This window comes from Gadus chalcogrammus, chromosome 17 (genome assembly GCF_026213295.1).
Source record: "Gadus chalcogrammus isolate NIFS_2021 chromosome 17, NIFS_Gcha_1.0, whole genome shotgun sequence".
NCBI classification, from domain to species: Eukaryota; Metazoa; Chordata; class Actinopteri; order Gadiformes; family Gadidae; genus Gadus; species Gadus chalcogrammus.
The window spans coordinates 8,776,539-8,794,038 of record NC_079428.1 but is presented as its reverse complement, the minus strand read 5'-3'; the positions used below and the strand labels follow the sequence as shown (position 1 = coordinate 8,794,038).

Genomic DNA, 17,500 nt, shown 5'->3' with positions numbered 1-17,500 from the left:
ACCTCTGTGCTGTCAGGGGTCCCGGGGTCCATGAACAGAGAGCCGCGAGAGTCCTCCCTCCTAACCAGTAGGCCGTTCTGAGCTAGTAAACCTGGACACACACACACACACACACACACACACACACACACACACACACACACACACACACACACACACACACACATACATAAAGGAGAAGGAGGAGACAGGAGGAGTCTTTTCAACTCGGGGACAGTCGAAGGTACTGCATTTGGTCTTTATTTGATGCACAATGCTAATGTGCTTGGCCATTGAGGTTGTGTTCCCCCCTTTACAATAAGTGATTTTCACCCGTTCAGCCATCCTCGCGAGCAAAGTTAACTGCAAGACTTCCCATGTTGTACTTGTAATACCTGGTTGCTTTCAATTCCATTCAAAAACATTGGTGGACACGCTGCAGTGATTGGATTGATTTGATTTAAATGCCGTGACGCGACTCAAGAGACACAACATTACGTTACAGGACCTACGGGATAAAGAAAAAAATAAATGAACGACGGGACTCGATAGTGGTATCGATAAGCCCAAACGTTAATGATTTTCGGGTTTTGAAAAAGTGGAACCGGGTCCTTGAAAGAACCGGGTTTGATCCCCATCCCTACACAATACATCTGCATTCATGAAGTGAAATAGGCTACATTTTAATGTCAGCTAAGCGAGAACAGAGACTGCTTGGCCCTTTGCTGCGACCCATATCCAGGGGCCCACACAAATGTCCTTTTTCTGGAGCCCTAATCTCCTGTTTACGCCCCTGTACCTACAGTGTGTATGGATCAGGGGGGCGGAGGCAGTGAGGCTCTCTCTCACCGTGGTCTCGGTCGATGGCCGTGCTGATTCTCCTGCTGTCCACCGACCCGGAGGAGGATATGAGGTCATCCCTGGAGCCCTAGAGGGACACACACACACACACACACACACACGCACACGCACACACACACACACACACACACACACACACACACACACACACACACACACACACACGAGTCAGGGGAGTCAAAACACGAATGCCAGGAGGAAAGGATTCTGAATATAATTTCCATTTGTGTTGAACCCATTTTTGGGACCGAGCTGGGTGGAGCTGGGTGAGTGGTTGTGCGTGTGCTCTCACGTTGAGTCCTGTCCCAGGGCTTGCGGTGAAGGTTGGTGCCGACAGCTGTTTGAGGTTCTGGTACAGCAGCTCCACGAGGGGAAGATACAGCAGGCAGATACGGGCCTGCTGGTTCTAGCCACCAAAAAACAGGAAAACCGTACTCAACATACATCTGTAAAGGCCATTTGATTAACTGCGGACGTACAGAAAGATACAGCCACGCAAACATTACACTAACACATTACTTAAGGGGGATGTCCTTGATGGGCGCACCAATTTTTTAGGTCACTGCCGTTCTCTGATGGGGACTTCTGATTGGTTGATTTGCAGAATCATACGTTGCAAAACGCTGCCGTTTTTAACAGAATCAATTCATAAGGTTCACGTGACGTCACTGTAGCTTTGAGCCGCCATCTTGACGAGCGATCCCACCCACTGACCCACTGATTTCAGGGGTAACAACAACACCTACGACCACAATCAAACAATGAGGATGCGCTCTTTTATTCTCTTTAGTGCAGGTAATGAAAGGTTCTGAAAGATGGCATATCCATGTAGCTTACTAATGAATAAAACGCATACAAAAAACGTTGACATATGACCCACTATGTTCTGCTCCATATACCCAATGTTGACATCTTCCCAGCCAAAGAGTATTGGTATTAATACGTCCTTCATTGTCCAAAATAATCCATAATAATTCAAATCGGGTTTTGTTGTGGGTACAAAATGAATCTTGAAGAAAACTCGTCCTAAGCGTCCCCGGCGAAATTATAGTCTATGATTTGATGACTGATTTCAACGATCAATGATAGTAACCCACCACAAACTGTTCACAAGAAGTCACAAATATATAGTACTTAACTTTGCCCTTATCAGATAAAGAATATTGGTGGCCAAGTGCCTCGCTTTAGCGTCCTTCACCCATCCAGCCACAGCATATTGGTATGCATCAGTGCTCTTGAAGGCTTTCAAGATATCTCCACTGTATGGGGAGGGGTTGTGGACTAAATAAATATATATGTCATGAAGATTGATTTGAGGCAAGCATACTAATGGACAAAAAAAATAATAGGGATAACAAATAAGGATCAGAGCCTAAAATCGATATATCTCTGTCTCTCTCTAACATTCAGATGAGCGGTGTGGGCGGCCATACTTGGCGAGATCGGTCGTGCAAATGGCGGCGTTCCAGAAAACGTGACGTACTTACGTACGCAGGAATATAATACCATAAGGTCGGGCACTATTGAGGATTTTGCATACCAAACTTGGCAATGATGCGTCCAAAAAGATTCAGCATATCAAATAAGGCAGGGAAGCAGAAAAGTAAGTGGGTAGGATTTATTGCAGTAGAATATTAACCAACTATGTAAGATAATAATAAAATAATAATAATAATAATATATTTAATTTGTAGAGCACTATACATTCAGAAATCTCAAAGTGCTAAGTTTAAGAGAGAGGAAAAAAAATAAAACGGGTTGTTTAAGCATATAATGCATAAACAGTAAAAGGGAAATTAGCAAAAGGCTTTTTTAGAAAGATAAGTCTTACATTTTTTTTTTAAAACAGCAGTAGACTGTGGGGCGTTCAAGATATAACCAGTGTAGACTAAGTTTCTGTTCTATAAACAGGGCGGGGTGTTCCCCTGCTATTACTGACAATGAGTCGGAGCTAACCCCTGTTGTCAAAGCGTTTCCAAACCTTTTGGAGACCAAAGTACTTCTGATCTACATATGCCTATTTCATTCGACAACTCTCAAGTGTTCACGTTAGGATTGGTGGTTTTTAGTGTTTTGGACCTTTTTCAATATTAAATATGAATATTATAAGAAACTGACTTCAATGATTGTTCCCTTACAGTACATGCGCACTGCATTGATATATGCACGACCGAAAGCAAAGTGAATAGTGGGGAATCGCGTGTCACGTGCGCTGAAAACAATATCCTGAGTTTGAGATCTGAATCATGGGATATAGCCCAATATCCCGAGATAGTGAACCAAGCACATGTACGTGTAGCATATACTAATACCCTATATTACTATATTACGTACTACTGATAACAATCGTGTGGCTTGCTTTGCAACCACAATAATAATAACACTTAATTACACATACATTTTTATACCACTTATGGAAGTCTCAGTTTTAAATCTAAATTAGTGGTGTGTACACAAACCTTGATCATTGGTAAAAATGAAAAATACAGTTTAAACTGTATTTTTGGTTTATTATTATTTGGTTTTACATTCCATTTCATCCTTATCTCTATGTACTCTGTGGAACTGATCGTTTGTTTAGTTTGTTCCACTAATGTAACCGCCACAATCGAGCTGAAACATCACTCAGCACCCAACCACGCTGGTTGTTGACAGAGTATGTCTCGCTGAGCTGTTGAGCTGGAAGTGGACAGTATGGCAACAGACAGCAGACAGACGGCAGACAGACAGCAGCATTAAAAACATATGTGCACAGTAATAAGGATTAAACTGTGCGTGCAGACATTGGCTAGCACGCACTTCCTTATCTCTCAGACGCCAAGTCACGACAAACAGTCTGATTATATGTATTTCTTGTCAAACACGTTTCTGCATTTGCATATTTCCCCTCAGGGGTTTGCATAACCGACTGGTTTAGTGCACATGACACATGTTAGTCCAACAACGATGGAGATAATGAAACAGTTGGGCCGACGCTACAACCGCTAGCCTGGGAGAGGAGAAAAGTACTGTTGACCGCCCTCCTTTGAGACCCGGGCAACAAGCAAATCCAGGAGACAGTATTTAACGAACTGGATGTTATATTTTCACTAAAAGAAAAATGAATTACTACACTTCTAGCAATTGTTGAGAAGAAAGAGTTTCTTTTGTCGCTCCGTGCTGCGTTGGAAATAAAAAATGAAATGAGAGGTTTGAGACTAACTGCACTACTCTGGCGATGCCAGGCTATATACGGGTGTCCTTGTATGTCAATGTCCAATGATAGTCGGACCAAAAAGGGAAGCCATCTTGAATCAAGCGTCAAGAGGTTCCTACCTCCTTGTTTCTTCTCCATCTGGTCTGCATTTTGATATTCCTGCTTGTTAGCTGTATTACGCCCCCCTTACCAGCATGGCTTCAAGTTCAGTTCAGTTCAGTTGATTTTTGTCATTGTTACAGGATAACAACAAAATGTTGTTAGAGCAAAACCATGAATCTCCATGAATCAAACACCCATTACCTAACACATAATAGATCCCCATAAATAACCCAAGTTATGCGTAGTTGTCCAATCAGCGTCTCACGATGAACAACTCCCATCTGCATGATTGACAGATTATCTTGGTTATCGCCTGCCAAGAATTTTCTGAAAGGACGTGCCAAAATTCAACAATATTCCAAGAACGACAACCATCTTACACGTGAGATGTAGAACGAGGTAAACACCTCAATCTACGATGGCTCAACAGCAACAAAGAAAGTGTACATAACAGGAAGTAATTTCTATTTCCACCCAATCCTCATTCCAACACACAAACAAAGGGACCGACAACGAAACCTCAAACCTACCTTGTTTAGAACAAATCAAGTCCACACTAAGAGTCAACCCTTGGTTTCCTCCTCTAATGGTTGACCGGCTCTTCCCACAGACTCAGTCCATACCTCTCTGCGTGGATCTGTTTTCCTGGGGCTGACCCCTGACCTTTGAGCTCCCTAACACCATGTCCAAACACTGGAAGGCTGAAGTACAGGTGCTCAAGTTTCTGTATTGCGTTGATTTATTTGTATTTTTATCTTATTCTGTGCTTTATTTAAATTGATTGCATTGTATGTGTTTAACGACGTGGTGTGTGTGGCTGGCTGCTGTTTTGTTTCGGTTGCCGTCCCTGTAGTGTTGGGGGTGGATCGGTGAGCGGGGGAACATCCATGGTTTGAAGGTGCTACTCACCTTGTAGATGGTGTAGCGGTCGTCGGCCGCGTGCTTGACCAGCAGGTTCTTGAGGGTTGCCACGGCGACCTGCCGCACCTCGGCGCTGCGCTGCTGCTGCAGGGCGCTCGCCACCTCGCGCAGCAGCAGGCCCACCAGGAAGTGGTTCCGGCAGTAGTCCTCGGTCAGGCTGCACTCCAGGTTCTGGTCTGGGGGGGGGGGGGGGGGTCAAGGGTCAGAGGTCAGAGACCAGACAAGAGCGGGGTTTGTCCCTGTGGTTTCCAACGGGCAAGTCCGTTGGTCAATGAGCGGTGGCAAGAGTGGTGACGCAGGCCGAGTGGTCGACATCACATCCACACAGGTCTCCAGAGCGGCCGACCACAGCGTTGATTTATCATGCAGAGAAAACAATCGGGGAGGTTCGCCATTCGCCAAAGGAGTCCTCGACTCCGCCCACATTTAAACACAGAGGGCGAATTGTCGCCAGGTCTCGGAAGACGAAAGGGACCCCCGGGCAGAGAGGGAGAAGATATCCTCGATGTGGAGGAAGTATGAAGGCCGCCAAGCGAGAAGGAGGAGACGTGTGCTCCAGTGTGTGGACCCAACAGCCAACCCTCCCAGTGCACACACACATCCTGGCAAGCCATCGCTGGGCAGTATGGAAGACTAGCCTAGCAGCATCGGTAGGCGCTAGCATTAGCATGGGCGCGGCGGGGATGCGTCGGTCGCAGCGTGGGGGGGGGGAAGCCAGCGGAGGACGGAGGAAGGAGAGGGGAAAACAAGGCAAACAGGAGTCTGCTTGGCGGCGGCGGACCGGTGAACGTACGCTGCGGGCCACCTACCTACTGTGCCAAACATCTCCGAGGCGTACGAAATTAAATCTGACCCCAGGCAAAAACAAAAAGAGAAGGAGGGGAGGGGGGGTGGGGGGGGGTGAAAGAAATTAAAGTAAATATGAACAGTCCATGCACGTGGAGCCTTTAGTGCGGGGGTGGTTTGATGGCGTGACTGTGGGGGTGGAGAGGCCCTCGTGACAGAGGTGTTGAGGTAGGGGCCAAACAGGTTCAGCTCATTCAAACGACCATGGGTGTGTGGGTATGCCGGGGGCCATGGTGGACGTCGTGAGACACACCTGTGTTGGCCCATTACCATCACATCTCTGCCTGTTGAAGACCATAGTATGGGGGTGAAGGGGTCGGTAGGTAAAGGGGTTCCTCTCTCCCAGACCAAAGGTTCTGGGTTCGAACCCCAATGTCTACCGGCATAACCTGAAGGCATCCTTGAGCAAGACGCCCAAACGATTGACCGCTCACTAATGAGGATGGAGATTTGGAAGGGAGGGGGGGAGAGGTACAGCCAAGACAAGTATGTGCAGCCTCACATCACATGACCTGGTTTTGGTGTGACTTTGGTGGTGATGTTGATGAAGGAGGGGAGTTGGGGTGGGGGGGGCTGTAAGTTGGTATGGGTGTGGTGGTTTGTGGAGTTATTAGGTGCTTGGGAGCAATGGATCCGACCAATATTAGCACACATGATAAAAAAGTGTCCATTATTACAAGTGAATTCACCCCGCTGTGTGTAAGTTCTCCCCCCGCCTTAAGGGGGCTTCCTTCCTCTCTCCCACTGAAAGGGGGTACCTTATTTTGCTTTTGTGTACTCTGTGGCCAAGATGGGTATTATTGATGAACCAGGCTCCGAGTAAACCCCGTGAACACTTTGGGTGCTCTAGTTTGGTTCTACAGTGTGACAAACACTAAAAAAGTGATAAACATTCATGACCCCATTAGAGATGCTAAGGTTCATACTCTGGGAGTATGAACCTTAGCATCTCTTAGGAGGGCATGAATGTGACCTCATTAGAGATTTTTCATCACAAGTGTCCTCCAAGAAATGCTTTTCCCCTAAGAAGGGGAGGGGTTGAACAGACGCACACACACACACACACACACACACACACACACACACACACACACACAAACCATGAAACACACACAGAGAGACCAGCATGCATACACACAAAGAATATCACACAAACACACACGCACACGTACACACACACACACACACACACACACACACACACACACACACACACACACACACACACACACACACACACACACACACACATACACACACTCACACACTCACCTTGCACCCTCTGCAGCTTGGTGCGTCCGAAGGCCATGGGCAGGTTAAGTGGTATGAAGTGCTCGTGGTTTCCAACCGTCATCAGGAAGTCAAACTTCATCTCCGTCAGCACCTGAGGGAGGGGGGGCAGTGACCGGTGGTTACTAGCATAGACATCCTATATCATAGACGGACGATCGAACGCTACTGCCTACTGCCGCTGACGAGACGCGGGCCGCCATCTTGGAGTGGTGATCCGGTCCGCTCAGTGCAATCCGTTTGGCAGGAGCAATGAACTGTCAGCGCATTTAATCAATCATACCTCACTGAATACCACTGATTTCCACACGTTTTTTTGTCATACGTGTAGCTATGATAAAGGACACATGGTTTGGCGTGTTTTATTATTCATAGTTGGCTTAACATTAATAGAATATTCTTATATGCTATAAGTGACCAGGCGACCGAGATCAAAACTGGGAACATAATCCCAGAGAAGGGGAAAAAACGGTCAGCTATTTTTAAGTTGAAGAAACAATAAATGATTAGGCTATATATACAAATAGTGGCAGACGCCAGGGAGGAGTGAGGGGAGTGGTAGGTCTGGCAACCTGCTGGCTCCACCCCCAAGCCATATATGGACTTCCTCCCTTTAACAAGGCAAACCTGGGGATCGTTAAGCAGGGGTCCTGGGGCTTAAGAGGGCGAGCAAACAGTCGTGTAAGAATAGGAAGGCTAAGGGGAGAAAGGCTAGAGAAGCTAGGGCTAGCAAAGGACCGGCAGGATCTGTGTGATCGCCTGGCAGCGTGGAACGCCCTAAGGGAGAGAGATAGGTGGAAGGGGTTGGACGGACATTTGTACTGCGGCATATACTGTACTGACCCTTTTCCCACCCTGGTTTCGTTTACAAGGATAAATAAACCATTCGGCTTTGGACCTGCTCTCGGTGTTGTCTCATTTTATCTATCCGACTTGGCAGCGTGGAAACCCCACACCCACTGGCCCGCTACAATATATATCCTACATAAACAATGTATGAATACATTTGATATCTATATATCTTACCTTATAGACTATCTCTGACTGTGGCTGCAGCAGCAGTTTACTGTCTTGACACTTTGTATTGATGTTTTGTATTTACTTTTATTAACATTCTTTCCTTAAATTATTATAATGTTTACAGTGATTGTTTTATATGTATTTCTTATGTATGTTGCCTTGGTATAAAGCGTCTGCCAAATACTTAAACAACATATAAACACCTGAAAGTTTTTATATCAGCTAAAACCACCAATCTGTTTCACTGGATTCAGATAAAACCAAATTCTGTCTTACCCAACAATGTAAGTATTTGAATATTGTTACTTGAATGACTCCATTTAAATCATGGTTACAATTATACTGTTAAGAAAGTATTGCCTTATACTTTGCCTTAAATGAAAATGTGTCATGATACAAATCAGCTGATATATATGAATGTTGAATGAATGTTTATTTGTGGATGGATCGATGGAATGGACTGGAGTTTGCAGGAGGGAATTGATACAGGCAAATGATCAGACCAGAATGAGTGAAATTCAAAATACAATAAAAAGCAGTAATGCATGTAGTGTATGCAAGGCAGTATGAATGTAAAAAATATCAATATCTGTGTGGGATTAAAACCCTGAAAGAGGATTGTTTTGCATAGCTTCTTTCTCGTGCTTCCTTTCTGAAGTTCAAGAGAGGCGAGTTCGGCAATGTGGTGCAGCCTAATCTTATGAAACACAGACACAACCAATGATAACAAGTCTGAATGGTGGTTGTCGATACGAAACTGTGTTCCCAAAGCAGAAATACATCCTCTGTTCCAATCTCCCCTCGGACTCTATGCTACTCCCTGACTCCCCATCACCACTTCAAGATGGCGACTGCATTTCTCGCGTCCCAGCAGCCAATGCTGCGTCTATAGGATGCCTATGGTTACTACGTTTGGGAATCCCACGGTGCCTCACAATATGATACGCGATACATGGCCAGCGATATCGATAATGTCGTGGTTTGTTATCTTCCGTTCAAATTTCCTTCATTCATGTGTTCAGCGAACCTCGAAACTCTGGGGGCCGCCGTGGAGACTAGCTGGGTGCTGAGTCACGGGCCGAGGGCAGTGCCAGCAGCGAGCAACAGACGAAGTGTTTATCTGTGATCCTCACATCGTTGAGAAAACATGTTTCGACCTGTTTGACCTGAATGATCGGGACCGGTTTGAAGAAGGAGGAAGTGGAACTCTACCTTCACCCAGGGTCGAGCGTCTCTGTCTCTTCTCTTTGTTGTTTTTGCACATTCGAAAGAGAAAATATTCTGTTGTTTGGTTATTCCATTGAGATAAAGCTTTCCTTGGTGGAACCAAAAGCCAGTTGAGAGACATACCCTGACCTGTCGACGGCTCAGCCCAGAGGCCACAGAGAAGGAAGTGTGTAGGATCTATTACAGTAGTATAGATACGAGCACACTATGGAAGATATAACCAGTATGGACAGTTTAGTGGTCTTAGTGTGGCAAAGATATTAATAGAATGATGGTTGGTGGATGGGACATTTATTTCCAGTTACGTTAGATGTATGGTGTCCACCTGCAGTGTGTTGAGCACTACTGATTGTCCGCTGTGTTTACTGAAGTGAGGAAGCGTGTACTAGCATGACATAAGGTGGACTTTGTTTAGTAACGCATTCCGACACACCACCAACCTTAAATAACTTTTATATTCCGACTGTTACTTTCGCTGCAGGAAACGATGTGATGTGTTAACAATAATGTCCAAACATATGGTGCAAACATACGTTGTTATTTCCCCATTGTATGTGTGTGTCTGTGTGTGTGTGTGTGTGTGTGTATGTGTATGGGTTAACCCGGGGTTCATGCAGGGTGATCCCAGTCTCTGGGGGGGGGCGTACTGAGTGATATCCTGTTCGATAAGGAGGAGCTTTGAGGGGATGTCATGGTGGTTGGTGCGGCCTCAATCCTTTCCCAGACCGTGGCTTTGTCAGTATATAAAGGAGCGTTGATCACACACTCATACTGTCCATATTCCCCGCCTTTAGTCGCAGGGATTGCTGCTTGTGTTTTTGCAATGTTCATATGTTCTATGCTAGTCTTCCACTGCCTCTTGGTTACTGCTAACTTTATTTATATTTGCTATGCTTGACACGTTTACTGAGACAACCTGTTGTTGGACATGTTTGAAAAAAGAATTCATTCGAAAAAGAAGGCATTCTGTTGTTTGTTGATCCCATTGCAATCTAGCACTGTTTGATGTTCAACAACAATGCCAAGTGCCATTCAGATTTCAATACGTTTCAACACAACATGCCTGGCTAGGTCTGAGTGCCCTGCCCCAGACGGTGCCGTGCTCCTGATCTTATCTTTCACGTTGATTGCACAGGCAAAGGCGAACTTTACGGGCTGTAAACACGAGTCAACTGCCACCATAGGGTGTGAAGTTGCAGTCGTTACATATTTTTTTGTAAGTCGTTACACATTTTTTTTCTTTGTTTAGTAACGCATTCCGACTCGCCACCAACCGTAGATGACATTTAAGCCCAGTTCAGACCAAAGATTCACCTTGCAATGGCTTGCAACGAGACAGTTTTAGAACGTCGCAGGGGCGGTGTGAACGGGTCGTTGCAAGCCGTTGCAAGGAGTTGCAAGGCATCGCAAGGAGTTGCAAGGAGTCGCCAGAGATTGAACATGTCAAATCGCAAGGTCCAGTTTTAGAACGTCGCAGCCCGTCTCGTTGCAAGGCGTCGCAAGGAGTTGCGAGTTGCAAGTCGTTGCAAGGTGAATCTTTGGTCTGAACTGGGCTTACATTACAACTGCTACTTTCACTGCAGGAAACGGTGTGATGCGTTTGTGTCGACAGTAAAAGTTGCTTTCGTACAACATAAGTTGTGCGATGTCAACACATGATTGACATTGCACAACATATGTCCAAACATATGGTGCCAACATACAGTAGATATTTTGCACCATTGTGTGTGTGTGTGTGTGTGTGTGTGTGTGTGTGTGTGTGTGTGTGTGTGTGTGTGTGTGTGTGTGTGTTTACCCTGGGATCATGCAGGGTGAAGCCACACATGTAGTCGTTGATCAGGCTGAAGGCAAAACCTCTGTTCATGAAGGAGAGGCACCTCTGGAGAGAGAGCGAGAGCGAGAGAGAGAGAAAGAGAGAGAGAGACCGGTTTAAAATTCTTTTGGTGTGTTAAATACCTGATGGCGTGTTAATAATGGTCCCAACAATAGGATTATAGCGGATTAAGTGACTGAGCAGAGGAGTGTCTGTGTGTGTGTGTGTGTGTGTGTGTGTGTGTGTGTGTGTGTGTGTGTGTGTGTGTGTGTGTGTGTGTGTGTGTGTGTGTGTGTGTGTGTGTTTGTGTGCATGCGTGCGTGTGTGCGTGTGTTTGTGCATTTATGTGTGTCCTAGGTTTGCGGGGCTCTGATCAGGTGTGGTGGGGCCGAGTCAGGGCTCAGGGCTCAGGGCTCAGGGCTCAGGGCTCAGGGCTCAGGGCTCAGGGCTCAGGGCTCAGGGCTCAGGGCTCAGGGCTCAGGGTCAGACCTTGATGAAGACGGCCAGGCTTAGGTTGATGCAGCGGGCCTCCTCCTGGACCTCCACGTGGCGGATGGTGATGTGGGGCATGATGGACAGCAGCAGGGACTGCAGCGCCTGGTTGAAGCTGTCTGGAAACCGCTGGCTGCGCGGCATCTGAGGCCCCCCCGAAACACACCGCCAAAACGTGAACCGAGATACCCTCCGGCCCCAAGGAGGGGCGACATCAGTGACAGTGAAATGATAAATACAGCGCTCCAGAATAGTGCACTCGCTCCTTGGTTTCCATTACCAAATGTTAACAGCCTTCATGAATCATCACCTGAGCATCGCCATGCGCACTGACACCCGCAAACCCGCACCCACAAACCCAAACACAGAAAACCACACCCACAAACAAAGATAACTTGGTGTCCTTGCAAGGATCTGAACCAGCATGACGCGTTGTTAAAACAACATCTTGGGTAGAGATGACGTTCTTCTTTTTATAGGAGATATGTATTAATAGACATTCCAGTAAATACAATGTCATGGCTTGTTATTTAATTCAAAATATTGTCGCTTTGTGCGACCCATCACATGTTCTCCATGGATGATTTGTGTAAATTTGTGTATGCTAAATACATTTTACCTTTCCACTGTTTTCCACAGCCATGGCCTTGTGTATAAAGGGGTTTCTGGCACTGCATTTGTATTTTCCTAATAATTACCCTTTGCATACGAGTTGTCCCACGAAAGGACTTTTGCAGCATTTAACGGTAAGACTCAAGTCAAAGGTGGGGAGCCCTTTATATAGTGGGTAACAAAGCAGAGCTGGTGCCCAGGCCTGTCGTGAGAAGGCAAGCAAACCAAGCAATTGCTTGGGGCCCCGAGCTGGCCTGGGGCCCCAAGACAACGACTGGTTATGAATAAAATGCAACGACAAACTGATCTGCGATCGGCACAGGCGACCTAGTCCTAGGACGGCAAATGTGTTGAGGGCGCCCTATGGTGGCGCCTTTAATTAATGAATTTATATGAAACAAGAAAAAAAAAAACATATTGACCAAACATGTTTCCAAATGGAACGGACAAGGGAGGGGACAGGCGATTAATTGATAGCGCTCATTGAAACTCTCACTGTAGTACGCACTCACTGCAGTCCCCCGTCCCCCCCCCCGGCTCCGAAGTCTACCTTGGGGCCCCCAAATTCCCTGAAACGGCCCTTCTGGTGCCCTTCAATGGATTGATCCTGGTCGAACTCCGTTTGAATGTAATTTATGAGAAGAGGGGGGTGAATTTCCATTGCATGAGTTTCCTGTTCCTGGTGCTTATCCCCCCCGGCCGTGAGCAACATTCCAACAGGTCTCAGCCTGGAGGAGCGAGGTGTGAGCCAGAGGGAAGGGCAGCACAACAACTCACCTTAATGCGACTTCCCTGATGCAGGAACTGGGCCATGGATTTGGCCATGGTCTCAAAGAAGAACCAGGAGTACTGGAAGCAGAGAGGGAGACAGAGAGGGTGATCACCAGGGGCCCCTCACTAGGGCATATCGCTAGGGGCCCATTGCTATGGGCCAATCACTAGGGGCCCATTGCTATGGGCATATCGCTAGGGGCCCATCACTAGAGGTCCATCACTAGGGACCCAGTCGCTGTTGATAACAGCATTCTGGTCATTATTATCATTGTGAATCCACATACATTTAACAGGTCAGGAAGGAGGAACAGGATTTCAACTGTGGTGTAACAGGAAGAGCACTATTGAAATTTGTTACCCAATCAAGGGAAGGAGAACGCTGAGCAGTGTTGTGCAAGGGTTTCCTTCTCCCCTTACTTCCAGTTTTCCAAGCTACTTGAGCATTTATTTATGAGGGAAATGACACCATGTCCTGGCCATTGTTGGTATTATAATTGAATAGGAAAGTTCTATTCATTTTATGTTTCTGTACCTTTTTCTTCTGATGTACCCCCACATCCTTATCAGCTTTCCTTGATTTCATTTCAAACTTACATCTTACTTCATAAATAAGCATCATTATTAATATTGCCATGGCCGAAAGGTGTTTAAAATGGAAGAAGTCTACACCCTTTTAAGTGAAAATAGATGTAGACTTATATCATGACCTAACTTTATTTTTATATTTGACTATTCAGCAAAAAATCAACACATAATCATATCTTTTTACAGGCAGAGCAAAGTAAAATCAGAAACTTGACACGTGCATGCATTCATCAACAGTCACTTTGATAATAATAATAGCGAGTGTAACAGCGACTCCTAGTGGTCGATGTTGGTCATTGAATTGAATCGAATGGAATACCTTGAGCAGCTTGTTGCTGGTGTTGACGTCGGCTGTCTGCCTGAGAATGGCGGTGACGGCAGTTGCCAGCACCTCATGCGTGGTGGCGGAGCTCACGGTTGTGGAGCAATTTGTCACAAACACATACTGGGTGGGAAAACAATACATGGCCGATGTTTGTTTTATATTTATTGTATATTCAGCTTTTTTTGCCATTTAAGAGACAACCTTCCAAACCAGAGTTTATTGAGACAAAAGAGATCAAATGATTAAACCTTGGGTAGAATTGTATGTAGTGGCTAGGTTATTTGGAATCCCAACCTGTCTAACCTGCAGGCCTCCCAGAAAAATATATCTCTACCTTCTCCTAATTGGGCTATGTATTCACTGTCTAACCCCTACCTGCTCCGTAACGACCTGTCTAACTCCAACCTGCTTTTGTGAATATCAGAACTTTGAAATCAAATAAGACATGTGATAAGCAGGAAAAAGGAGAGCGAGATGGTGTGTGTGTGTGTGTGTGTGTGTGTGTGTGTGTGTGTGTGTGTGTGTGTGTGTTTGTGTGTTCGGTGTGTGTGTGTGTGTGTGTTTGTGTGTTTGTGTGTGCTTCTAACCTTGAGGAAGGAGCGCAGGTAGTGTTCCAGCCCCTCCTCCTGACACCTGGATACTATGTGTATGATAACCCTGAGGACACAGACACACGCAGGCACGCACGCGCGCACGCACACGCACACGCACACACACACACACACACACACACACACACACACACACACACAAAAACATACAATTAGAATCTTTTTCTGTGTTTAGAATTTTTGGAAAAAATCAGTCCATCCCGACCTTTTGACCTTCTATGCTAACAGAACCCCGTGATGAGACCTGAGCCCGAAGCACTGTGACGCCTTCCATCGGATGCTAAAGAAAATCCTGGATTTTGACATCGAAAATAAACTAGCCCTTTTTGTAGAACTGAACTAAACAATAAATCCCGCTACACCCTGGTTTTAATTGAACCAACAGGATTCTAGTTCCTTTTTGTTCCGCGCTTCAAATATGAGATGAAATTCACAATCCCCATGTTTCAGGCCTTCTTAGACATTCCCACCCGAAAGACGTTTAGAGCGCTCCGGACGGCACTGACCGGAGGGAGTTGACCGCCACGTCGTGGGCTTCTTTGGTTGCCGTGGTGAGCACCTCGAACAGCTGCATCAGTATGATGGGCAGAAAGTTGACCATGACCTGGGTCTCCACCGCATGTAGGCACTGTAGAGACGGAGACAGGGGTTCCTTTAGCGGTAAACGGACTGCTTTTATATTGCGCTTTTCAAACCATGAGCCACTCGAAGAGCTTTACATTATTGCCTAACAATCACCCATTCGTACACCTGTGGCGGTGTCAACCATGCGATGAGAACCTAAACCAGATGTGAGCGAGGAGGTGGGCGGGAACCTCAGTGCCTCACCTTTAGGTACTTGATGAGCTCGGCTGGGTTCCCTTCAGGGCTGCTCCTCATCAGCTGGCAGTGCTGGAAGAACTTGTGGAGATGCAGGTCCTGCAGTTGAGAGAAAATACACATAGTATAGTTACCAAACAAGTTAAGATCCACATACAATAGTTACCAAACAAGTTGAGACACACATACTGTAGTTACCGTCACTTTAACAAGTGGTGATACATGTTGATGTTAATAAAGTATAAAGTATATAACTCTAACTCGGAGCTCCATCTAGGCGCTGTGTGGGGATTGGTGTGAATGTGAACGAGAGTGTTCTGGTTGTTCTTACCTGGGTGTATATCGTGGAGGCCAATCTCGTTCTCACTTTGAACAGCGGCTTTGCATTCTCCACCCACTTGATGTCCGGTTGGGACTATGTCGAAAAAAATAAGTTATTTTGTCCAGCTTCTTCTGTATATAAAGCAGCATTATATTATTGATGACCACTAGGGGGCATAAATACTCTACTATGCTGAAAATAAATCATGAGAATCAATGAATGGCTTCTTGAACGTTTTTTCTAATGTTTTCTACTGTCATGTTAGGATTTCCCCACCTTCTTGGCGTCCTGGGCCCGGTCCGCCCCCAAGTACCCGGGCTGCAGGGTGGCGGAGGCGGGCAGCTGGATCTCCACTGACTGCATCCTCCCGTCCTTCAGCAGGGGGCTCCAGGAGTAGCCCACTGGGGGTGGGGGGGGGGGGGGGAAGAAGGGTGGAACCGAGGGTTATTCATGCACACATTGATGCATGACTGGATGCATGACATTTATATATATATATTATACAGACATGTGACTAATATGAGATGTTGGCAATATGGTAAAAAATAAACTTAAATGTAGGCGCCAATGTAGGGATTGTAAGTGTCAGAGAGAGTGGAGGCCTCAAACCGTCTACCATCCGACACTAGGACAACACAAATCCAAGGGTAGCCATTATTCAACACTAACACCACCTAGGGTAACTAAGGTCACTTCAATTTCCATTTGTGTTGCCTATTATGGTCATAGGGCGTCATGGACATTCACACTTTTGCGAAACCCAAGAATTGATTTGGTTTCATGGGAAACGCGCTCACTCATGCGCATGGCCACACACACAAACAAACACACACACACACACACACCACGTACACGTACGCGCGTGGACAGAGACTCACCCAGGGTCTCCACCCCCTCCCGCCGCTTGGTGGCCGTCTTGCTGCTGAACTCACAGCTGACGTGGTAGAAGGTGAACAGGAGGTGGTGCTTTTCGTGCACGTGCACCGGGAGCTCGATCTTGATCTGTGCACGTGTCGGGTTTGGGGGTCGGGGGAGGGGGAGGGGATATTGGCCTTTATGACAGAGGAGTGATAGAAGGGGTGACCACGGGTGTAGCTCAGGCCGTTCATTATCGCCAGTAGAATGAAAACCATTATAAAGTTCGGCGGGACTGTAATTCATTGAATGAGTTGTTTTTTGTCCCTACTGCCACACCCCTTTGTTAAAGGCCTGTGGAGGCTGCAAACGATCATCTAGGATCCACCACACCTAGAGTCTGGCCTGACCTGTAGGCCTCCCTGAGCAAGACACCCTGACCCTTACCTGCTTTTGAATGGCAAAATAGAAAATAGTGGAATCAAGCCAAACTAAAAAGTGATAGTGTAACGTGAAGTTATCACAGGTTTGTGTTTGCATCCACTGATGAGCCAAAGCAATGACTACATTTCACCCCAGGGGGCAGCATCATCACGTGAATATATTTTACCCGGGTTCCTACTCCTTGTTTCGTCTTTGGTGAAACATAGTGATAGGGTTGGCACAGGAAATGACACATCATTGGTTAATAGGGTGACTCTCACTCCCGCCAACACTGAATCATAAAAACCCTACCTTGAGGGCTTCTTCTAGAGTCTAAATACGACTTGGAGCATGGAAAGTTACAGAAAGGGCAGTTCACTGACATCTCACAAATGAAGCAACAACATTTAACGATTGTTTCTTCAAC

At 46.2% G+C, this 17,500-nt stretch overlaps 1 protein-coding gene across 1 annotated transcript in view; it reads right to left on the bottom strand.

The window, feature by feature from the left end:
• The window catches only part of dock11 (dedicator of cytokinesis 11), a 79,828-nt gene that overhangs the window by 26,296 nt on the left and 36,032 nt on the right, over window positions 1-17,500 (bottom strand). Inside the window, exons 20-35 of the mRNA XM_056576065.1 lie at window positions 16,674-16,797; window positions 16,072-16,196; window positions 15,805-15,888; window positions 15,483-15,572; window positions 15,161-15,282; window positions 14,631-14,700; window positions 14,038-14,163; window positions 13,137-13,208; window positions 11,745-11,891; window positions 11,238-11,321; window positions 7,178-7,289; window positions 5,869-5,907; window positions 5,048-5,235; window positions 1,133-1,246; window positions 829-907; window positions 3-91 (exon numbers count right to left, since the gene is read on the bottom strand). Coding sequence (XP_056432040.1) covers window positions 3-91; window positions 829-907; window positions 1,133-1,246; window positions 5,048-5,235; window positions 5,869-5,907; window positions 7,178-7,289; window positions 11,238-11,321; window positions 11,745-11,891; window positions 13,137-13,208; window positions 14,038-14,163; window positions 14,631-14,700; window positions 15,161-15,282; window positions 15,483-15,572; window positions 15,805-15,888; window positions 16,072-16,196; window positions 16,674-16,797 — 1,665 coding nt within the window. The remainder of the gene's footprint in view (window positions 1-2; window positions 92-828; window positions 908-1,132; window positions 1,247-5,047; window positions 5,236-5,868; window positions 5,908-7,177; window positions 7,290-11,237; window positions 11,322-11,744; window positions 11,892-13,136; window positions 13,209-14,037; window positions 14,164-14,630; window positions 14,701-15,160; window positions 15,283-15,482; window positions 15,573-15,804; window positions 15,889-16,071; window positions 16,197-16,673; window positions 16,798-17,500) is intronic.